Genomic DNA, 25,400 nt, shown 5'->3' with positions numbered 1-25,400 from the left:
AAGTGGCTATGTAATACATGCTCAATAGATGTTAAACTGCAGACCTGTACTGAGGTTATTGGAGATGACTTCTGATTTTATTGTCTGCATGTACACAGCAAAAAATTCACAAAAAGCATCCTTTACAAGCATTACTTATACATAAAAAGTCCATTTTAAAAGCAGTAGAAAAAAACCAAATGTTTTATTATGAATAACTTCTAAGATTTTACTGCAAATTTTTTCTTTGTTGAAACAATTAAATCTGATTTTATTAGATTATCTTCCCATTAGTCAGATGATTCTCTGTGAGTCTCAAAAGGTGGATTTCCTGGCATACTTAGACGAACTGAAAAAAGGGAGGAAGGAGCACATTTATGCATCTACTGAAGTTCAAAAAAGAAATAAGTATAAACCTAAACTAAGTATAAGTGGAAAGTCAAAGTAAAGCTAAAGTCTTTTCAGATAGCCAAGGTTTAGAAATATTTATTACCTCATTCTGAAACCTATATAAAACTGTTGTGAGATGCTGTTTCAAATAAAATAGGAATTTATATAAGTGAAGCACAAACTGAAATAGAACTGAAATGCTTTTAGACTTTCAAAATGAATAGCTTGATATTTTTACTGAATTTTCTGTGTGGTGGGGGTGCGGTTGGACCTACCGGAGAGGTAAAAATGAAGGCAATACATAGAAAAAAATATGTTGTTCTCAGGGAGCAATTGAGCTCTCCTACAGGAGATAAACCAAGTGAAATCTAATACTTTTGCTTCATTTTGTGACTTTCTCCCACTATGGCCTCAGGGAATTTTGAGCTCCAAGTAGGTCCATAAAGGGAATTTTGAAATTCTCTTAATAGATCTGTTCTTGAAATAAGTCAGCTGAACTGAGCAAGGTGCCATGCCAACACTGACTCACAGTCCCGGGGAACCCTGCTCCCAGACCTCCACAGCGAGTCTCTGGTCTCATGTCCATCCTCAAGAGCTGCATGTAATTCATCTGCAACACATGTTCCAAGCCCACCTTCCTGGTGGCCTGATTGAAATGAGATAGTAGGTATAGATGCCACCCCTAAACACACAGGCTGAAACGTTAATGAACTTTAATGAGCTCATTCTGTGGCTGTGTGGTGACCTAGCTGCCTCATTTTGCCAAGTTACAGTTGCTTTCATTCTTCTCCTGGTTAGATAGAACAGCCAGTGTAAATGTACTTTGTTCCTCTCACTCTGGCTTTGATTCCTTGATTTGTGTCACTCCCCCCACTGCACCCGCTTAGAAGAGCAAAGTGTTGACTAGAGGACTGAAGAGTTTGAGCCACAGTCATGTACATTACTTTGCCGACAAAGTCCGTCTAGTCAAGGCTATGGTTTTTTCCAGTAGTCATGTATGGATATAAGAGTTGGACTATAAAGAAAGCTCAGCACTAAAAAGTTGATGCTTTTGAACTGTAGTGTTGGAGAAGACTCTTGAGAGTCCCTTGGACTGCAAGGAGATCCAACCAGTCAATGCTAAAGGAAATCAGTCCTGAATATCCATTGAAAGGACTAATGTTGAAGCTGAAGCTCCAATATTTTGGACACCTGATGTGAAGAGCTGACTCTTTGAAAAAGATCCTGATGCTGGGAAAGATGGAAGGCAGGAGGAGAAGGGGACAACAGAGGATGAGATAGTTGGATGGCATCACCGATGTGAGGGACATGAGTTTGAGCAAGCTTTGGGACTTGGCGATGGACAGGGAAGCCTGGCATGCTGCAGTCCATGGGATCACAAAAGGTCAGACATGACTGAGCGACTGAACTGAACTGAACTATGCGCCTTTAAACTGCTCTATATTTTATACATATAGCTGTGGTTGAAATACCAATGACGTAGACAACCTCTAGGGACAGAAGCAACCCTTATATCTACATTCCTTTGTTAGCAAAAAATCATTCAAATTCTTCTCTAAAAGTATTTATGAAGCCTCTATCTCTGCAAATCTCTGTGCTAGGAGCTGAATAATAGGAGTGGACCGTTATTCAATTAGAACTTACTTCCCTGGTGGCTCAGACGGTAAAGCGTCTGACTACAATGCAGGGTTAGATTTCCGGGTTGGGAAGACCCCCTGGAGAAGGAAATGGAAACCCACTCCAGTATTCTCGCCTGGAAAATCCCATGGATGGAGGAGCCTGGTGGGCTATAGTCCACAGGGTCACAAAGAGTCGGACACGACTGAGCGACTTCACTTTAGTCCAATGGGCTAAGGAGGAAATCTGCATATATCTTTACTACTCACTGTGTCCAGGTTCTTTCTGAGTCACACTGAAAGGTAAAATCTTTGAAAGAAAAAATAAAAAAATAAATGAAATAAATCTTTGGACAGCATCCTTGAGTTGTGGTTAAATGGGAAATTTCAGTGCCTGTTCAGAAGTCTAGGCACTTGTGAGGATTCCAATGTGATTTAAATAAGCCACCATCCCTGAAAGTCAGAAATGAAAAGATCAAACCAAGGGAAGTGCATGCTCTACCTGTCTCATCTCCTATCCTAATTATACCTTATACTCACTAATGTTCTAAGTGCTTTTTGACAGGACAGCAATGGTGTATCAATAGATACTGCATGAACTGGAGTAGGCAAATTGAGTCACTCAAGGCTTCTTTTAATCTCTTGGATCATTATTTTGAAGATAAAAGTAGATTTCTGAAAGAACAAGTTTCAAAGGAGTCTAGCAATTAGAATGGTGAAAATACTAGGTCATCTGGTCCATTTCTCTGGTTGCTTTAGAAATTTCTACGCAATATAGATGACTCTAATTTAACTAGTATCATTTGAAATATCACAGATGATAGAGTTTGCTTCTTCCCCCAAAGAGTAGGTCTGTGTTATATCCCTTCCTTAACTTTTATAAAAATATTTTTTATTTTTATATTTTGATTAATTTCATTATTATAATGAATATCATTTGAAATTATTCTGAATAATTCTTTAAATTGTGGGTATTTATTTCTTACAGGTATCTAGGAGTTGTTTCTTATTGAAAGATGCAAGGTTCTAGGTAGAACATGCAAAGACATTCTTTCCTTTGAGATATAAAATCTCTCTTTTTATACAGGATACATGCACCCAAACATCATCCAGTAAATATAAAAATATTGCATTTGCCCCCAAACAAATAAATATGTTTAAATATAAAATAGCCTATACATCTTTGGGCATATTCTTCAGATAGCCAAGATTTATTGTCATGTATTTAATGTCTTGTATTGAATAACTAATAGAAGGAAGAGTCATTAATATTTAATGTATATGCCTCACATTTATAGGTTTTCAGAAATTATAAGAAGTTTAGTAATCATTTAACCTTCAAAGCTAATAAGTTACTTTGTTGGTGTCAGGATACCTGTCTCTATTTGAGGTTGGCAGTAGTCATCAACTTTGTGGATATTCTTGAACACTTGAAGATGTGTCAGTGTTGAGAGTCGTAGTGTGTTGAGGAGGGGACTGTGAAAATAGGATTGTGTAAAAAGATTGCTTTAAAAAAAAATACCTTATTAAGGTAATTATCATTTCATACTAAAGGAAAGGGGGAAAAAAAAAAAAACCTGCCCACAAGAACAGATGCAGTGTAAGATAGTGGAGTCTAGGTGCTAGGTAAATATTTGAAACATGTCCATAATTTTACATAATCATTGACCGATTTCTTAAAAATACTTTAAAAACCCTAATTAAAAAATTGCTGTTCTGGCTATCACATTTACAATGAACTAATATTTGAATGTGGCATAGACTGTGATATTGTCAGGTACGCTCAGTTATGTCTGGCTCTTGCAGCCCCATGGACTGTAGCCCACCAGCTCCTCTGTCCCTGGCATTTTTCAGGCAAGAATACTGGGGTGGGTTGCCATGTCTCCCTCCAGGGGATCTTTCTAACTGAGGGATAGAACCCATGTTTCCTGAGTCTCCTTCATTGGTAGGAAATTCTTTACCACTGAGCCACCTGGGAAACCCAAACCGTGATACACAAAACATTTAGCAACATTAATTGTCCTTTCTCTTTATTGAACCCCTTAGATTTTGGTCATTTTAATGTTTTTCTCTTGAATCTAACTGCCATAGACATGCTAAAATAATACTATTCTAATGCAGACTGTTAAGACATAAGAAAATGACTTTTAAACTCATCCATGAATTTATGAAGGCTACTTTTTGTAATCCACAAGCTTTAAAAGGGACTGAAGATGCAGTACCTGATTTTAAAAGCCAAGGTTGCAAGGTAGAAATGTATTTTGTCTGGCTTTGGTCTTTAATTCACTGTTTTGCTTTTTTATTTTGTATTAGTAGGATGTATAATGGGAAACATCTTTCTATTCTAAACCCAAGTAAAGCTATTCATGACCAGTGATGATTCATGACCAGTGATTATTTGTGCCCTCCAGGACTATATGTGGTTTGGTTGGGTTGGGTTTAGAAGATTGGGGTTAGTGAAGGCAGTGTTTGCTCAGAAAAGAGAAGACAGTCCTCCAGGGTTCCCCATGAAACCATTGAAGAAGTAAGAAATCCATTAGTGGAGCAGGGGTTAGCATTCTGGGATATCTTACTGGTAAGTCCAACCTGTTTTTCTTACCAAACTTCTGTCCATCCATCATTTAAATAGTGATGGCCCTCATTAGCTCTATTCCTTCTTACCTTTAGAGTACCCCACCACCACCCTCCCTCCCTTCCCTTTGTCTAAGTCTAGAAATGAGTGGATATCAGAGAAGTATACATCTTCTCTAGTTTTCCCACCCTGCCTGTCCCAACTCCCTCTGCCTTAACCTTTCCCTCCCCTCCCATGTAAGTGCATTATCGCCTCCCTTCCCAGAGACTTGATAATGCACCCTTGAGAATGAGGAAGAGGCCAAGAATAGGTAACAGGGGCTTGAGTCTCCATGTGTCTATTCCAAGACCCCTAAGCTTTTCCTACACAAACTGACTTCCCAGACAGGAGCTGAGTGCTTCCCCTTCTCCTGCTGGGCATTGATGGAAACCCACATATGGGAAGAAGCTTTGTTTACCCCATGTCAGCTTCCCTATCCTTACTGGATTTCCTGGACTTCCTAGCTGTATCACTTACTATTTGCATAACAAACCACTCCAAAACTTTATTTATTGGCTCATGTGTCTATGGGTTGTATGGGTGATTTTTCTGTTTCAAGCTGGCTGGGATGGAACTGGATGATCTTGACAGCCTCACTCACACGGCTATGGGCTCAACTGAGCTGATTGGGCTGGCAAAGTAGGCTTGAGTGGCTGGGGTTTCTCTTCTTGTAGTCCCTCATTTTCCAGGAACCCAGACCAGCTTTCAGGCTTCCCAGGTGGTGCTAGTGGTAAAGAATCCACCTGCCAATGCAGGAGACATAAGAGACATGGGTTTGATCCCTGGGTCAGGAAGATCCCCTGGAGGAGGGCATGGCAACCCACTCCAGTATTCTTGCCTGGAGAATCCCATGGACAGAGGAGCCTGCTGGTTTAAAGTCCATGATGTCTCAAAGAGTCAGACATGACTGAGATGATTTAGCACAGCACAGACCAGCTTCCTTCATATGGAGTCTCAGGCTTCAGCAGAATGAGAGGGCAAGCATTAACATTCAAGGGCTGTTCAAACTTCTGCTTCCATTACATTTATTAGTATGCCCTATCAGAGAAGGCAATGGCACCCCACTCCAGTACTCTTGCCTGGAGAATCCCATGGATGCAGGAGCCTGGTAGGCTGTAGTCCATGGGGTCGCTAAGAGTCGGACATGACTGAGTGACTTCACTTTCACTCTTCACTTTCATGCATTGGAGAAGGAAATGGCAACCCACTCCAGTGTTCTTGCATGGAGAATCCCAGGGATGGGGGAGCCTGGTGGGCTGCTGTCTATAGGGTCGCACAGAGTCAGACACGACTGAAGTGACGCAGCAGCAGCAGCAGTAGCAGCAGCAATATGCCCTATGCCAAACAATGCAAGTCTCAGAGCCAAGCGAGAATGAAAGGGTGGAAAAATAGACTCAGCCTCCAATGTGAGCAGTGACAAAGTCCCATTATAGAAGGGCTTGGATATTGGAATGGGATTATAGCTATTTTGCAATTTTAACACACTAGCAGAGAGCTCAGGACTTCCCTGATGGCTCAGATGGTAAAGCGTCTGCCTACAATGAGGGAGACCTGGGTTCGATCCGGTTGGGAAGATCTCCTGGAGAAGGAAATGGCAACCCACTCCAGTACTCTTGCTGGAAAATCCCATGGACAGAGGAGCCTGGTAGGCTACAGTCCACTGGGTTGCAAAGAGTCGGACACGACTGAGCGACTTCACTCACTTTTAGCAGAGAGCTCGAACCCCTCCACAGACTTGCATGTGGCAGTCCGTGGAGTCGCAAAGAGTGGGACACAACTTAGTGGCTGAACAACAACAAAGAGCTTGAAAAAACTCTCATTTTTACAATCTCTTTTCCTCTTAAACTCCCTCCTTCTCAATCATCAAGGCCTCAAAATGAGATTGGAAACTGGTGACTTTCAACTGATGGTTCCTTTTCAAAAAAAGGAATTGTCTTTTTTTTAAAAAAAGATTTCTTTAGGATATGACATTTTGAAATTAATCTTAGTTCTCCCTACCATATCACACAGATTTCTTTCTTTCCCCTTTATTGCATCATAGTATTCTGCCTTAAATTGAGTTAATTGTGTTTTAAAAGATTAAATGTCCATTTGAAAATTTTCTAATCCCTTTTTTCCCTTTCCTCTTGGATGCTTTCAGACACTTTATCTGTCTTTGTTTGGGGGTATTTATGATATATTAATGTTATTTATAAAATGTGTTTTATCTGTCTAGGCTATGTCTTCCCTTTCATTTCTTTTCTATTTTTAACAAAGTCAGTTATGTTATAAAAAGAGCCCCCATGCTGATCCATACTTTTCTTGAGACATTTTCTCTTAGCTGAATACGTTGTTGTTTATCATTATCCTTTGTTTGTAGCCAGATTTGAAGCCAGGCTGCAGTTCTCACAAACAAATCAATTTGAATTAATTTGCCAAGCAGAGTTAACGAGGCATTGTATGAATTCGAGATATACTACACGGACCACGTTCCCTGAGGTTATCCCTTCACTGGGAAAATTTTGATTCTTATATCACATTGTAGTCGTGTATACCTGACCTTTGAATCTCGCACTAAATGATGCGTAGCTACCAACTGGTTCATTTTTTGAAAAGCCTTGGAAATGCCACATAACCAAACAAACCGGAGTACAGAGAATTCTTTCATTAATTTCTTTGTTGGGAAAGGATGGTCTTTAAGATATACACTCTCTGATGCTTGCCTATTCTAGGAGTCCTCTTACTAATGTTGTTCTGAGTGAAAGTTTGAGAAACATATTTCTTCTTTTTAATTGCAAATTTCTCTTCTTAAAACACTTTGTTGTTGGCCTCACCACATGGAATGTAGGGTCTTAATTTCCCCATCAGGGATCTAACCGCTGCCCCCTGCTTTGGAAGCATGGAGTCTTAACCACTGGACCCCCAGGGAAGTCCCAGAGAAACATAGTTCTTGGTTGATCTTTGAGGTCTGCTCAACCTTAAAAGAGTAGACTTCTCTCAAAATATAAAACTATAAGTTCCTAGTGACCTCTGCTCCTAGAAACTGATTTATGATTATGAAATACAAAAAACATTTACTTAAAAGGGAGCTCAGTGTTTATGTGGACACTCACCCTCCACCCCACACATCCTCCACAAGTTTTCCTGCAAGAATTTCCTTCAGACTGTGAAGGCTGATACAAACAAGTAGGAAAAGGCAGTTCTCCTCAAAGATGAGGAAATGGTAATAGATTCCCCAAAGAACTCAGATCTCTGGGTCTCAGATGAGTCACGTCTCAGGATGCCTAAGAAATCTGAACTCTGTATCTCTTTAATGTTCATTCAGAAATAATCACAGGAGTTGGAGTAGAAAACTAGTTTGGGGGAAGTGTCCTAAATTTTACATTGCCCTAAAGAATGTGTTTTGAAACTAATATGCAAAAATTCTCATGTGTTTTATTGGACAGATAAATTAGTATGTATTTAACCATGTTTAACAAAGACTTTGGTGATGGCCTGGGCTCTTTGAAACACGTCCTGTATCTAAACAGTCTAAATTCCCTTTGGATAGCATTAGCAAATTGTCACACGAGTAGTATGTTATAAATATATTGTATCTTCACTTCCTTGGAAAGAGTATAGTATAAGGCAAGTTATGAGAGCCTCTTAAGGAGCTCTGCCTCTGGTTGAACTGAAACACTCAGATGAAGTTCTCTAGTTACTCTGTATCCATTGCTGTATAGCAAATTACCCCCAAATTTAGTGGCACGCAACAACTAACATTTATTATCTCACAATTTCTATAGGTCAGAATTTGGTAGCAACTTGGTCGAGTGGTTCTGTATTGAAGTGTCTAATGGCTTGAAGTTAAGATATCGACTAGGACTGTAGCCATCTGAAGACTTATCCAGGCTTGGAGAATCTGGTGGCCTCAGTTCCTCAAAATGTGGGTGTCTTAAGTGTCCTTATGACACAAGAGTGGCTTGCCCAGAGTGGACATGAGAGAAGGAGAGAGAGAAAGTCACAGCGACTTTTCTGATCTAATCTCTAAGAGTTCAGTTCAGTTAGTTCAGTCGCTCAGTCATGTCCAACTCTTTGCGACCCCATGAACTGCAGCACGCCAGGCCTCCCTGTCCATCACCAATTCCCGGAGTTCACCCAAACTCATGTCCATCGAGTTGGTGATGCTATCCAGCCATCTCATCCTCTGTCGTCCCCTTCTCCTCCTGCCCCCAATACCTCCCAGCATCAGAGTCTTTTCCAATGAGTCAACTCTTCGCATGAGGTGGCCAAAGTACTGGAGTTATAGTTAATCTCTAAGAGTTACACATTGTCAATTCCATCATATCCTGTTCTTTACAGTTGAGTTACTAAGTCCAGCCCATATTTGAAGTTGGAGTATCAAGTTCCGCCTGTTACAGACAGATGTTTTAAAGAATGTATAAACCTCTTAAAGTTACCACATAATCCTCCTATTCTGTGTGTTTTTCAGAGTCTGGAATGAATGCACAAAAGATATACTTATCAAACTTGCAAAATGACACAAAACTCAGAAAGGTATCTCTTACAGGAAACAACAAACCTAGAGTTGAACATTTTCTTATCAGGTTGGAATGCTGTTATGAAATGAAAAAGAATACACTTAGTGTAATTAAAGTCCTGCTTTGAAGTTCAGAAAGTATACTACCTGAATTCAAGATGGGACAAACTTTTTGGGAAGTAATTTAATTGGAAACTGTCTTGGGCTTAAGCTGGAAATAAGCCTAATATGTGACTGTGCTGTGTTGTGCTGTTTAAATTGTTAGTCTGTCAGTTGTGTCTGACCCTTTGTGACCCCATGGACTGTAGCTAGACAACTGTCAAAAAACAGCATATTCATCAGGTCAAAGGTGGATGAATATTGGGTTGGCTAAAAAGTTCATTTGGGTTTTTTTTCCCCATAAGATATTACCGAAAAACCCAAATGAACTTTTTGGCCAAGCCAATACATGGGATGTATGTGGGTGCATGCTTGCTAAGTCACTTTAGCTGTGTCTGACTCTTTTTGATCCTATGGATCCACCAGGCTCCTCTGTCCATGGAATTCTCCAGGCAGTGTGTTGACATGCCTTCCTCCGGAGGCTCTTCCCAACCCAGGGATCGAACCTGCATCTCTTCTGTCTCCTGCATTGGCAAGCAGGTTCTTTACCACTAGCATCACTTGGGAAGCCCAATATATGGGACATTGATTGTTATTTTTAGACCCCTTGGGAATAATATATTCATTTGTAGGCATAAGCTTCAAAGTTTGTCTGGAAGATCTATAATTTATAAAGAGCAGAGACTCCATAAAATCTAAGCAAAAATAATAACTATAGCATAAGTTTAGCATGGCATCAGCAATATTGATATTGGTGTGACTTTCCCATTCATGAGGATGAAAATGTTCCTATTTGTTGCCCATTGAAATTCCAAACCTCCTTCCTGTCCTCAAATCTGTGCAGTGACCCCACACATGCATGTTTGAATGAGCAGAATTTTTCAAACTCAAATATTCTAGCTTTCTGGCTTTAAAAACATTGAGTTTGATATCCTCTGCAGAAGAAGAATGAAAGAAAATGAAAACTGGGGACATGTGGAAAGGAAGACCGCCAATGAGAATTGAAAGGAATGAATAAGACTGAAAAGAAACAGGGAGACCACACAAAGGGGTGACCTGCAGGAGTGAACAGACCACAGTGAAGAGTGAGCCTGAGGATCACACTGGGGCTTTCCCAACAGTAGAGGAAATACGTGATAAGAAGGGCATCTGGGGGAATCTTGAAAGTTTGAAGACCGAACATTAAGGTTTTAGGCCGAAAAGGAAATCGGCAAAGATTGGACACTAACCATCGCATGGTGAAGTAAATTTCATAAGCTTGCCTTCTTTTAACTGTAACCCTTCTCAATCAAGTGCTGTTGGAACAATATCAACAATGGTGATAAGTCATATGCTGAGCACTTATTTTCTATTGCTATGCTCAGTGCTTTACAGACACTCATTTCCCTTTTAATTCGTGCAACAATCCTATGTTGCAGTTATTATCATAATTCTCATTTAAGGCTTGAAGACACACCAAGACATAGATATTCTTAGCATGTTTACCAGAAAGGAACAGACAAAATTCAGGTTGAAATTGACCAGCCTAGCTTCAGGGCATATTTTGAAATAATTATAGAAGGAAAAAGAGTGACACCCCTTGAGAAAGGAAAGCAAATTTGATAGTCAGTTTTGTTTTGTTAATTTATGGCATGTCATTTCTGAAGGTAGATCTCAAATAAAGAATAAATTCTAGATAGACCTATGCTCATGAAGAAAGTTCCAGTAAATATGATTTGGAAACAGTCTCTTAAACTTCAAAAGCAAATAAAGATATCATGGTCACCTGGGCTTTACTTTGTTCATCTTTCTGGGACTGATAGTATCCTTAATAGATGAGGATAAATAAAAAGTCCAAGGTCGAAGAGCTTCTGGAAGAAAGTGAAGAATAGAATTAAGGCTTCAAAATACAGGGAAAGGATAGGAATTGTGATACATGTTCTAATTATTGCATCAGGATAAAGGTTTTTTAGTATTATAGCACTTCAACAGAAATAGCACTTTGATGGAGATCTGGGAGAAATTCAGTGTTAATGTGTCTGCACACATACTCATCTTAGCCAGCCTGACAAACATCAAGCAAAGGCCAGAGGTGTGGTCCTTTAGGTAAGTGGACCTGGAGCACCAGGGTTAAGGGTCAGAGGTGTGGTCCTTTAGGTAAGTGGACCTGGAGCACCAGGGTTACATCTCTAGCACAGCCCCTGCCCCCATCCCCTGAGAATGCAGAGAAATCACTCACTCACTCCCTTCCCAGCCTCTTCCAACTCCCCACGAGCATTCTTGCCTGGATTGTTACATTTCATTTGTACAAAATCTTGTAATATAGGTATTATCATCTGCTTATCTTTTGGGGACTAGATGAAGAAACTGAGACATCTAGATTAAGAAAATTGTGCAAGTTCATGGAAGTGGTAAATGTCTGAGATAGGATTGCATCCAAAGTCTAAAAGGTTCTGTAGCTAATGCTCTTTTCATTTGTGTTTGAGCCATCTTTGCTTAAATAACTCAACTCCTATAGCCTAGAAATGGTGGATCGATATTGACTTTGATATAGGAAAGAATTGATAATATGTCAGTCCACATATATTTTCCATTTCCACACATACCCAGAAGATACGAGGCAGTGAGTTTCATCAGCCACATCAGGGCATCCCTGGGCGGCCCACACTGCGTTCTTAGAGTAAATGTCTCATCACTTTGGAAAGGTGGTTCTTCCTGGCGCCTGGAGCCACTTAAGTGAGTCTGGAAAAGCTCCCTTACTTAATAATGCCCTTGTGCTCTGAGTATATTAATTTACTTCCCCCAGCTGATCAGTTTTCTGCTCCAAGAGATTAATTTCTTTGCCTTGGCATACTAAAGGATTGAGGTTCACAACATACAAGTACTTCTTTTTTCTTCAGCCCCAAAGGTGTGTTGTGAGGATTAATGAGATGATGCTTATAAGTGCATTTTGAGCTCCTTGCTCACAAAGCACTTTATAAATATAAGATATTAATTCTATGTTGAGGTCTATCCATCACTTACAAGTAGCTGAATATTCTAGATGCCCTTTGGGAAGCACAACCCCCCTTTTTCTGACTCGTAAAGAGAGTTCATCTGGGTCAAGACTAGGAACAAAATCAGAGCAAGGCTCAAGGAGTTTCCCCAGTTCCTTGTCTTTAGTGTCTCACTTTGCTTTGAAACTCACAAAGTGTTCTTTGGGGAGAGAGACATTCTAAGCACCTCTGAAAATGGCCTATACTACTTGAGCCTGCCCACATCGATTTTCTTTTGCCTCTAGCTCTAATACATAGTATCATTCTCTGACTGTTCATTAGACCCACAGTCTCATTTTTTAGTGTCAACAAAGCAATAAAGAAAACTTTCCCTTCCTTTATTCCAAGACTCAAAACAAAATGCAAAAAATACCTCTGGCATTAATTTTGCACAGACGAATGTTGCTACGATATTCCTATTAGCATGTCCATGTGCTTGACAACATTTCAGATGGTATTAATAGTCTACCTGCAAGAAAGCATTTTCTGCCAGCCCAGTGCAAATTGCCAGAACCTTTAAGCCACTCTTCCTCAACTTAGCAGCAGTATATCATCATTACCTGTGGCTGGACCCAGAAATCACATTTGTCAATGCCTAAATTGCTCTTTTACTTTCCGTGGTTTTAGAAACCCACTTTGTTTTGGAAATGGGGTTATCTGAGTGTATTTTAGAAGATGCAGAAATATAAAAAGCCACAACCAGGGGATTTAGGGGATATGTAGGCTGTTTCATTTTCTATGGTCAGTTAATCTTTGAATGATGAACCCTGTGGGACCAAAGGTAACAATACAGTCATCTTTTGATTGGAGGCCATGAAATTAATGCGCTTCCTTTTGATTAGTAGGAACGAATTCAATCATATTAATAATACTAAGTAGTTTGAATAGATTGGATTCTTTTTTCATATCTCAGGGTCTGTATATGCTCTGCCTCTTAATATCCTATACTGAGTCCTCTGGCGAACTGGGAAGTGGAGAACCTGAGGCTAAGTGACTTGTTCAAGGTCAAGCAGCTACTGAAGTTAAAACTCAAAGCCAGCCCAAAGTTATGACCTCCTATACTTTACTGATGACGATTTTAAGAAAATTAGTATAACTTCTAATGAATAGGATCTATGATTGGACCAACAGAGTAAAAAAATGGTGTAAAAGTTATTTTTTGTGCTATACAAGAGTTTGCTCTATCTTTAAGTTCTTCAGCTGAAAGAATTTTTACTGCTTTGGGGCCAATCGGCAAGTTTCCAGATTACCTAAAGAGGGACTTAATGTATTGGAAAACTAGTCAAGGGTCAACTTGCTTTCTTTATCTTTCCTTCCTCTGTTCTCTCTTCCTTTCCTTCTAAATGGATTAACCCAAATGTCACAAATGTGAGCTGTTTCTGCATAAAGGTTGTAGCTGTGTGTATGAACCAGTTGGGCCTTAGTAATTTTACCTCAAAGCATTCTGCTCTTCACAATATTGTAATTAAACAGTGCATGGTTGTATGTGTCTCCAGGAACTGAAATATTTGATAATAGAGTCAATAGTACAAAAGCAAATGACAACAGGCAACTAACTGTATAAAAAATGGATGGTGATACACACACACACACACACACACCTCTAACTTTTTAAGTAGAATGAAATATGATCAGAACTTTTTTTTCTAAAATTCAGTCCCATGTAGGTGAGTGTCAGATCCATATAAGTAATTTAAGAACTATCTATTTGAAGATTTCATTGTGCAATTTGTAAATTTCTCAGTGTGGCTGAGAACTGTAGTCATTAGATTTTTAGGATCTAATTAGTAATGCACATATGCCTCTTTTTAATGACATTATGACATTACTATTCATAAGGCCATTCTTTCTTAAGGATAGCATCCCTGTCTGTTGAAGTATCGATTTTAGTCTTTGTTTCAATGTTCATACTGGTTGCTATATAAAATGTACAACTAAATGTCATTAAGGATTGGATATGAATGTAAATGGATTTGATGAGGTTTGTTCAGCTTTCAGAGTAGTCCCTGTGTATGAATTCTGATATTTAGAAGGTTGTTTGCTCTTCAAACAAATGGGGCTCGGGGCAAATGAACTCATTCTCATGCACATGTTTCTAAAACATTTCTCACTAATGTTTGAGCTAAATTAAAATAAAAACCAACAAGAACATGAAAAGAGACTAAGAACAATGTTAATGTGGCAATTTAAACCAATTTGGTTTTCCAAATGACCTTCCATCTTTCACAACTTTTAACAGTACGCAAGATCGCTATCCCCTCTGCCAGATGCTATCTGTCTGGCATGGAAAACTTAAAACTTTTTTCTAAATGTCTTTAAAGCTGAGATGGAGAAGAATGACTCTCTGTCTTTCACTTTCCGAAGGGTCTAAGGTTGAATTGTGGCTATGCTGTCCTCCCAACACATCACTTATTGATTCTCCCCCATTGTTTCTTAGTCGTCTAGCCCGTACCATATCTGAAATGATTTTCCATGGAGCTTTATGCTTGACAGATTGAATGGGAGGAGGGATACTTAGAAGGACCAAGATTCCTATGTTTGTGGAAGAAGTAAGTCAGTGCAGCTTCTTAATTAAGTTGGTACATATAGAGCTGTCAGTCTGGAACATTCGGTACTTCATATTTTGCCTTGCGTGGTACTAAGAATATTTAGCTTTCTCTTCGTTATTGACTTCACTAATCCATTCTACAGAGAGTGGGAAAAGGTCATTGCTACACTTAATATTGCACCAATGACAGGTACAGAAAACCCAAAGTAATAGAATATATTCAAGGTGAATCTGGCATAATCCATTTGGCATTTCTCAGTATGTTGTTGTGACTAAAACTTGAGAGAGGTCAAAGCTTGTGAAGATGGATGATATATATCCCTTGTGTAGCTGTCTCCTGTAGGGTAGAGTTAAGAGTTACACAGATATACGTTCTTTTCAGAAAAGCACATCTTCCTTTTCTATTAGGACATGTGAAAATTAGCCCAACTTTATTTTGGATTAGTAGACTTCTGTGTACCAGATCTACCAGGATGATCATATAATGGTCTCATAGGTATTTATTTACGTTAACTTAAAATTACCTTTTTTTTCACCGTGGGCTTATTGAAACACCAAGAAGTTAAGATACCTTTTTCTATTTTGGCTCCTAGCTGTCTCTCTCTCTCTCTTTTTTTTTTTTTTTTTTTCTTCTGTGAGAAATAACACTTTGAGGAAAACTTTAAATTATATACTGCAATCCAAAATTGTTAGTTGTTCTTTCCGTTCATTACATGTTGTCCTTTGATATGTTAATATATTAGGCTTGATGCCAACCAGATAGGGTCTCATAATGTAAGCTGGAAACAGATCCACAGTCTCCTCTTTGATGAGCTTTTTGTTTGTTTTTACTCCTGGGGAGTAAGAATAATGAGTCAGCTCCTAAGACTAATTTGTTCAAAGGAGAAATGAATGGGAAATCTTTTAAATGTACCCAGTACTGCTACCCCTTTACCATTCTGCCTCTCACAGAAGGCAGGTACTAGTCTGACCACACACAGAATCTTCTCCACCAATAAAAACTCCGACATGCAGGTGGCCCAGAGATGGAAATACTGGGGCAAGCTTTTATCCACCTGGTGCTACATGCCATTCTAATATTCTTTCTAGCTTTTATACTTTATGAATTGCTTTCAAACCACCTGTTTTGAGATTTTTATTTCACTTTTAACACTGGTGATCTGGATTGGGCTTCCTGAAGTTCCAATACTAGAAGGCTAAGATTCAGAAGTAATTTAGAAGTTCACTAGTTTCTGTTTGATCTCCATGATGTTGGTTGATAAGACAGTAGAGTTCCCAAAGCATGGCTTCATTATTTTGTGTTTTGAAGCATATTCATTAGGGGTATATCTTCACAACACCACTCTCCAAGTCTGTCCTAATTAGACAAACCATCCAGGGGTGGTAATAACATTTACAAAGGGAAGAAAGGGGGCATACTCACAGTTAAAAGCATTATATTTGAGCCTTGAAATTAATTAGATATTTCATGCTTGGAAGAAGTATCCCTACCAGGCTTTTTGAATGGAGACATATTCAGGAAGGACCTCTCATAGTAAGGAAAGAGAGCGAGACTAGGTAAACTTATAAAACCTGTGTCTATTGGTACTAATAAAATATAGATGCTCAAAGGCCTGGAAATGCTATACCACTAAATGTATAGCTGCTTTTATTTACAGATGTTTAGTTGGGAGTTCCTCTGATTTTAAAATATGGAACAGATATGGACCAAGGGATAGAGATGAAAAGATTTCCATGTGGTACTCTACCTATTTTACATAGGCAATGGGATGCCAGGTCCCCACTTTATGGAATAAGAAGTCTCTGTTGGCCATCAAGGCTTAAATTGTTTTCTTTGGCAAGGTAGAGCAGTTGCAAACACTTAAGAGGAGAATAAGGAAGTCCAGGGCTCCGTTCTTTACTGTATTCTGATGGGATACGGTAAAGTGAGTGTGGAACATGTGTGACTGAGACACCGAGGGTCCTGATACTCACAAGTCAAGGGGGTCCTTGTTCCTCCATTGACCCAATCAAGGTATGGTTGGAGAGAGATGGAGAAGAGAGAGGGTAAACCGTTCTGTAAACAGCCACACCTCTCACGGATGCCCATCCCCAGCCACTTGCCCAAAACTTGATGGAGCACGGCATAGCTAAGAATAACCTGACCTCAAACCTGTCAACCAAGGGCAGAGTGACTTCGACTCCACCTCCACTAAAGATAAATTGCTATCTATCTCTAAAAAACTTCATAAAACACACCAAAAACCTAGGATGTTTTTGAATGACTTATTGACTTTTCAGATTGTTCTTTAAGCTGTTTTTTAAACTTTAAAGGCAACACTGATAATGAACGCTTCCAAATGGTAAAACAGAAAATCCCCTTCAAATATAACCGGCCCGTAGAAGAGTGGCTGCAGGAAAAAGGTAACTGTCGTTAAAACTTTCATTTTAAAATCATTTGACTCTAAACCCTCATTTTTAAAGCCTGCAAATAAATGTTCCTTAAATGATAATCGCCTGCTGCATAAATGACTGTTTTAATTTTCATTATAATTTGTGTCAGCTTCCACCTGCCATATGTTGATAAATCATGCTATAATACATTGCCATTAAAATACAGTTAAAGGGACTAACATCTAGTTTTCTATCAGCATGACAACCACCAACAAGAAATTCCAGGAACCTCTAAAAAAAAGAAATGTATTATGGCAATTTAACCACTGCATGACATTATTTGTTAATTTGTTTTAAATTACCTCTTATACCAGAGCTTTCTAAAGAAATTTCAAAAGAACTTATTAAACTTACATCTTGAGGCTGTTTTGGCTTTACTATCTGTACCATGGTTAGCATCAACAACAACAAAAAATCATAGATTGACTCGTCATTTAAACTGCTTAAACAAATGTTATAAGGGGAGCCATGTTCTTTAACATTTGTTTTTAAACAAAGAAAGAATGAGAAGGGTGGATTTTGCCTTCAGAATTAAACTTGCAGAGGCAAAGATATTTCGTAAGAGGTTAATGGCATCCTAGTTACTGATGGAAACTAAAAATAAATAAATAAATAAACGTATTCTACACTTCAGTTGCGTGGTACCCTTGTGTATTTGATACTTATGCAACAAAAGTATAAGGAGTTGGAAAATGAAAGGTTAATGGAAGGCAAAACAGCAGTTTCTCATTTGCCAGAGAAAACAACCACTTGGTTAATGAAAGAGGGCAGCGGTTACATGTGACGTTAGAATTTTCTGTGTGACTCCTCTTCATTGCCTTTCAATGAAGAAAGACTTCTGACTTGAACAAGCTGGTGACTGTTTTTTTTTTTTTCCCGAGCCAGTAGCTACTCTTGTAGTTTGAGGTGTTTTTTTTGTTTGTTTGTTTTCTTAAGGAGATATTAAGTGAGTTTTTAAAATATGTAGAGATTTGATTATTTATAAAAAGTAATGGGGTATGTTAATATGCAACGTAAAAAAAAAAAGACAAAGGACTTCTACAGTTGCAAGCTGAGTGAAAACATTCAGAACTTTAAACACGGAAAATCCTCACTGAGTCTTAACTGTTTGCCCTGTTTTTAACGTACGTGGTCTAATTAAAAATAAAGAATAACTCTAAAAAGCAAATAATTTTGTTTAGTAATCACCAGCTCATAAAGTCCCTTTAACATTAGAGATGATGATTGCCTCACTTCTTAAAAAGGAAAAGACAACTTAGATGCATGTCTGAGTCTCATGTGCCTGAGAAAATTTATTTTTTGTTTCTTTCAATTTTATGTTAATAATATTTTATTTTACTCCATTGCCTTTTGAAGTCTAAGTTCAATAGCATGCCAGGCATTTTCATTTGTATTAATCATTTTAAAGTTATTAGTAGGCTTTTAGTTCTTCTTCCAATAGCATTGTTATCAGTTGGCTTTTTATATAGAAGGACGCTGCCAAACACACAATAGAGGTTGAATGGGTGGGACTGGGTAGGGGTGGTTTGGATGGGAGGAATGGAGGAGTTTGTTTCTTAACTGAGTATGTATGTTTATATATGCAAATAATATTGAAAAGAATTCTATACAAACTGGGGGGTTCTCTCTTCTACATTATTTTAGCCCAAATCACTTTTTTGTTTCTTTTAGGTAAGTAACATCTATTCATTCTATTGCTTTATCTCTTCCTCTGTCTAGCCAACTTTCCCTTTATAGAAATAGAAAATGTATACCAAAGACCTTGCAAGGACAAGGAGTTAGAAAAGGGTGAATCTGGAAAGATGATTAGGCAGAGGCATTAGTAAGGACTTGGACTGCTCTGTCACTTGGGCAGAGACAGTTGCTTCTGTCATTGGAGAGGAGATGTGAGTCACAGCATTCCCTGGCCTGTTTTCTGGCGCTGTCTGCTATTGACTGACTTTCTGACCTTAGACAATCCACTTAACCTCTTTATATCTCAGATTTCCCATCTGAGGAGAGGAGAAATAATACTGCCTATTCCCCAAGGGTGTTCTGAGGTTTAATTAATTAGTCTTTGTGCAACACTGACTGGAAACATACAAAGATTTAATTTAAGCAGTATGTGAACTTGGTGTCCACATGAGGGAGCATTTAACGACTTCCAAGAGGATGGGCACCCAAAACAAAACACCAAGTAACCTGCTACAAAGCCTGTACTGGGATTGTAGTCAGATTTTATATATTATTGGTGATAGATTGGAATCCATTATCAGATTGTAATATAGATAGAATAGTGGTCATCCCTTATTAAAAATAAAAAAGAAAGAAACACGATTGATCATAATGAGTGGCCGTAAGGAGACCTGGCACTGATTTTGAGAATCTTGGGCAGATGGTAAATGTTCTGCGGTGGGTCCCTTATGTCCTTTGCAGGGAGAGGGTCGTGATGATTGTTTCTCACTTACTCCTGCTTCCTTGAGAGAGTGAAATTGACCAGAGGAAAAGCTAGCAGAAGACTTGAATATCCCACAGTTCCTTTAGTGCCTGCCAACATTACTATTAACCACCTAATCTAAGGTACAGAGGGCTGGGAAAGGGGTTTAGAACATAACAAAAGCAGATCCAGTCAGAAATACACCATGAAACAGACAAATAAACAAAGACCCAAATACTTCCTATGGCATGATGGATACCTGAAACATATACACTCCTTCCCTATTTACCCCACCAGTGTCTTGTTCTCAAGAAATGATTAGTCAGATCTCTCTGTGAAAGCAGGAATAGCCAGAAATGAAGCTGTGGTTTAATTGTGTAGCCCAGGAAATGTCTTGCCTTGCTCCACACTTGGGTCTGTCTTGAACAAGCAGAGACCACTTTTTGGAGTGAACCGTGGCAACTGGAATAAAGGAGATCCATCATTTCTAGCCAGTGTAATTCAACTTTGCATTTCAATTCTCTCTGACCTTCCTTTCATTTGTAAGCATAGGCGGAATAACATCACTAGGAAAATAAGATAAAGACCATTATAGATGTGGAGTACTTCTGGGAATATTAGAAATGCAAAATCTACTGTAGTCAGTTATAAGCATCAACTGATCTTCAGTGCTGGGCTATATATAAAAAAGGCAATGAATAAATATTATGGTTGGCCAACAGTTATGTGAATGGAAGGGATATTATGGTATTGGGGCTATCTGGTGCAAGACACTAAACTTTAGCCCTACAATTCTCCTATTAGGCAACTTTTTATTATGTTAAGCTATTCCAAATGCCTATGCAAAGCTGAGAGCATGTTTATTCTCCCCTTCCATCATGGCATTTCTTTCAGTAGTAAGCTTAGGGCTCCCAGGAAAAAAGCTGTTGTCAAAAAACTAAATAGTAATGAGGTATGAGCTCTAGGCCATTACCCAGCATTACTGTGCATTGAACTTTTTGCTGCATCTCATATGAAAAATGAGAGGTCAAAGAACAGGCAACAATGTGTGTGCACAGGGCACTGAAGGAATTGATGGGAAAAGAAATGGAAATCTATTAGATCTATTTGATTAGTCCCTTAGGATCTGGGCAATTTTGTTTTTAAAGCCAACAGATTCCATTTCCATGCTCCACATATTTTTATAGACATTATTTTCACTATAACAAAATTATCTGGCCAATTCTCCATAGTGTAGTGTTTAAAGCTCCCAAAGGGGTATTATTTATCAACCATTCTTGACTAATATGCCCTTAAGAGTTGCCTGATGAGTGGATTGGGCTCTTGTACAGAGTTCCCACTGAGTAGAGGTGTTTTCCCTTTTCTACCTCTTCCATTTCACCCATTTTTATACATTGAGAAGGGATTCCACTAGAATTGAGAAGGGATTATATACTAGAAATTCAAGGATACTACTCTTTATATAGATTTAAGAGCTTCCCAGGTGGTGCTAGTGGTAAAGAACCTGCCTGCCGATGCAGGAGACATAAGAGACACGAGTCCAATCCCTAGGTTGGGAAGATCCCTGGAGAAAGAAATGACAACCCACTCCAGTATTCTTGCCTGGAGAATCCCATGGACAGAGGAGCCTGGTGGGCTACAGTCCATAGGGTTGCAAAGAGTTGGATGTGACTGAAGCGACTTAGCACACACACAGCACATATAGACTTTAAACACCATATAATAATAGTTGTAGAAGTTACGAGCCTAAATATCACAGTTTGTCTCTATTCATATTAGAGATCATAGAGCAAAGATCTCAGTCTTTAAAAAAACATACTCCTTTCAATTAAACAGGTGAGTATAATAGAACATTGTTTTCAGTCATTAATAGCTAAAATAATTCCAGCAAGATTAAGGATGACTGGAGCATTGTTTGATCACTAACTAAAATGGAGGAAAAATTCAAAAAGGATAAACTTAATTCCATTTAAAAAAAAAGTTTTTCCCTCTTTCTCCATATGGAAAAGCAGACAAATAATCTGGAGAAACAATAGAATAGAAGGCTTTGTCCTTCAAAAGCTAGATTTTTCTGTGAAAGATCTCAAGCTTAAGAAAAGCTTTTTAAAATGGGGATAGTTGGGGTGTAAGATAAGTTGACTTATACCGTTCTCTGTTCTGCCATGCTTTCCTTCTGATAGTTTTCTGTGCATAGAGCATAAATGGTCCCCCAAATAGGAACTAGCAATAAGGTGAGCTGCTGTGTCTTCAATCCGTTAACATGCCCGTATATCATTTAAGGTGTTTTATGTGTTGCCTTTTTTATTAACACCTATCCCTCCTTTGGAGAAGGCAATGGCACCCCACTCCAGTACTCTTGCCTGGAAAATCCCATGGATGGAGGAGCCTGGTGGGCTGCAGTCCATGGGGTTGCTGAGGGTCGGACACGACTGAGCGACTTGACTTTCACTTTTCACTGTCATGCATTGGAGAAGGAAATGGCAACCCACGCCAGTGTTCTTGCCTGGAGAATCCCAGGGACGGTGGAGCCTGGTGGGCTGCTGTCTGTGGGGTCGCACAGAGTCGGACATGACTGAAGTGACTTAGCAGCATCCCTCCTTTTAAAATTTGTTGATTTTGAATGATGTAATTTTTCTTTCCCCCTTTATCGCTGACATGATCAATGCCTACTTATTTTCCATACCTTTGAGAGAAATTTAATTGTGTGACCATGGTCTCTCCCCTTCCCCAAATGAATAAAGGCAGAAAATAATCTGTCATGAAGTTTATGAAATAGCAAGTACAGATAGAATATTATACATTAGCAAAATTTCTAGGAAATCTTTAATTTCTTAGAAGTGTTTATTTTTATAAGTACACAATAGCTCCAGGTCTCTTAATTAAAATCTAATTTAATTTCAGTTAATTTAATTATCAGACCTAGTTTTTTAATCCAGTGTTCTGAGTTACCCCACTGAGTTTTTATTTGCCCTATATATTCTTCATCATTTTCATTATGTTACTTTGTAGGTTAAAAAAGTCAGTACAATAGGTATTTATGATTTATTATTATAATTACCTGATTTGGGTTGTTTTCTTTTTCTGTCATCCACAACTGTATACCCTGGAAGACTGCAGTACCACTCATCATTGAAGCAAGATTTCTCCTGCTTCACAATAAAGAAGTAGACATTCAATTATTCAGGCTGTCTAGGATATTCAGCTAGACAGTGGAAGAGATAAACATAGGGAAATGTTATTTGCCAATGCCGAGATTGAATTTTTGTTACTTGCCAATACCTATACTGAATTTTTGCTATCCAATTTTCTCCCCTTCAGTTGCTCAAGGAAGCCTGTTTTGATGTCTGGTCCATTCAGACCAGGTAAGGCAGAGAAAAATGTATGGGAATAATGATGTTTCCTCCACCCAACCCACTAGGCCGGCAGTTAACCATCTTCAACACCCAGGCGCAAATAGCTATTGGCGGAAAGGACAAAGGACGCCTCTTCCAAGGCCAGCTTTCTGGGCTCTATTATGATGGTTTGAAAGTACTGAACATGGCGGCTGAGAACAACCCCAATATTAAAATCAATGGAAGTGTCCGGCTGGTGGGAGAAGTCCCATCAATCTTGGGAACAACACAGACGACCTCCATGCCACCAGAAATGTCTACCACCGTCATGGAGACCACCACTACAATGGCTACTACCACAACCCGCAAGAATCGCTCTACAGCCAGCATTCAGGTAAGCCTCTCTCCAACATTTCCTTGATTCTGCCATCTTTGTCTTTGAGACATTGCTATCATGGTCAGTGTTGCTTTGTAGCTAAAGTGTCTGAATTACTATGTTTGTAGGAAGGACACCTACAGGTGCTCATAGTAGTAACACCCAGGAGTAGAGAAAGACAAAGTAATTGATAAAGAAATTATGAATGTCTGGTGTGCACGCATGGGTTATTATTCTTATTATAGCCATCACTGAAATGGTAAAGCTGTTATTCAAGGTGAGAGATGGAGAACATTTTCACTGTGACATACTCTCTCCTCTCATTTTATTACCTTTCTTTTCAACAGCAGAAAAAGATAAGGAGGAAAGGAACATTTGTTATCACAGGAAAGACTATATTCTAGTTAAATTCTATTTGCATCCTCCTGATGGCTTACTATTGGGACATGAATTGTTCATTTCTGAGGCCGTGGGGTAGCATTAAGTCAAGGGTAGATGAAGCTGAAGTTTCCATCAATCTTTATAAAATGCAATACTTGTATTTTATAAGTGTTGATTAATCACTTGTTATTTTTGGTCTACTTTGTTTCTTTTACATTGTATTGACCAAAATCCTAATTATATTAGCAAATTTGAGGGTCTGAGTTTAACTATGTAGGGAGTCCTTAGCTTTTGTTAATGTTTTTGTTTTGTCACTTAAAAGTAATTGTAGCCAAGCTAAAGCTTAATGCTTTGCTGATCACTTTGGCTTCTCATAAATCTAGATATTAGAGGGTATAAAGTTGAATTATTAGCCTTAAATGCTCTGGCAAAAAAATAATACATTCCAATTGCTCATGGCGGAGAAGGCAATGGCACCCCACTCCAGTACTCTTGCCTAGAAAATCCCATGGATGGCAGAGCCTGGTAGGCTGCAGTCCATGGGGTCACTAAGAGTCAGACAAGACAGAGCGACTTCCCTTTCACTTTTCATTTTCACGCACTGGAGAAGGAAATGGCAACCCACTCCAGTGTTCTTGCCTGGAGAGTCCCAGGGACGGGGGAACCTGGTGGGCTTCCGTCTATGGGGTCGCACAGAGTCGGACACGCCTGAAGCGACTTAGCAGCAGAAGCAGCAGCAGCGCTCATGGGGAATTGACGCTTAGCCTGGTTAGTGTCTGTAGGAGATTCAGTAGATCAGTACTTGTCCTTTCTTGGTTTAAGACATTATCCAGGGCTTCAATTGAGTCTTTGACATTGATTTCAGTGGGCACTGTAAACCTAAATTCAATAATCAATTAAATCTCTGATGTGTTCTCATTCTTCTGAATTAATTTTATGTGAGTTAGGTAGTGGTAGAATTGTCTTCCTTTTCCCTTGTCTTTGAGTAGACATAGCCAGACACCTCCTTACATGATTCCACAGGAACAGTCGGAAGCTGATTCACAGATGATGTCATCAATACAATTTTACGTGTTTTAGAAAGGCTACTGAGAAGCCGGTTACTTCACAGTCTTAGAGTTGCACATGTTGTTACATTCAGACCTATGTACATGCTCAAAAAAAATAGCTTCTTCTCCACTGATATTAAAGCAATAACTCCTGACACTTCACTCTACTCACTGAAAAGAAGATAAAAGGCAATATATATTTCTATTATGACTCTCTATAGCTCTAGAGCAGATCTGCTTATTGTTGGTGAAAGGATAGTTCTGTCTGCACAGGTCTGGTTCTGCTTCTGTCAAAATGCATTCCACTAACTCTGTGGGAAGCAGAGGAGCAAATGGCTTTTTCTTCGCAGGGATGGATGGTCCTGTAGTCTTTTTCGAGGCCATGTTTTTACTGACCTCAGAAGGATTTAATGTTACATGGGGATTCAGGGACCAAGCCATAATAGTGATCAGTTTTGGGCTTTCCCTCCAGGGGCAAATACATAAATGGGAGTAGATTAAGTATTTGTACAAACTAAGAAAGCTTAGGCTAGAAGGTACAAAAGTCTTGTAAGCAGTTCTGACTCTAGACATCATTGGACCTATTGTCATTTTAGAGAACAGCAGCTGTGGACAGCTGGTCATCTCTGACAGCTCCTTTCTGATGTGTCTCTGTTCC

General features: G+C 39.0%; 1 protein-coding gene across 9 annotated transcripts in view; it reads left to right on the top strand.

Annotated features, from left to right (window-relative positions):
• Positions 1-25,400, top strand: part of NRXN3 (neurexin 3) — a 1,822,863-nt gene that overhangs the window by 1,628,649 nt on the left and 168,814 nt on the right. For 5 of the 9 annotated variants that reach the window (XM_044924683.2, XM_044924680.2, XM_044924681.2 and 2 more), the window contains 2 exons: positions 17,069-17,158; positions 23,023-23,330. In XM_044924683.2, coding sequence (XP_044780618.2) covers positions 17,069-17,158; positions 23,023-23,330 — 398 coding nt within the window. The remainder of the gene's footprint in view (positions 1-17,068; positions 17,159-23,022; positions 23,331-25,400) is intronic. The other 4 variants (XM_045162012.1, XM_044924686.2, XM_044924690.2 and 1 more) reach the window with 1 other exon arrangement.

This window comes from Bubalus bubalis, chromosome 11, assembly GCF_019923935.1.
Source record: "Bubalus bubalis isolate 160015118507 breed Murrah chromosome 11, NDDB_SH_1, whole genome shotgun sequence".
In the NCBI taxonomy this organism is placed as follows: Eukaryota; Metazoa; Chordata; class Mammalia; order Artiodactyla; family Bovidae; genus Bubalus; species Bubalus bubalis.
Note: the sequence above shows the minus strand (reverse complement) of the source record. Positions and strands in the feature narration are given on the sequence as shown.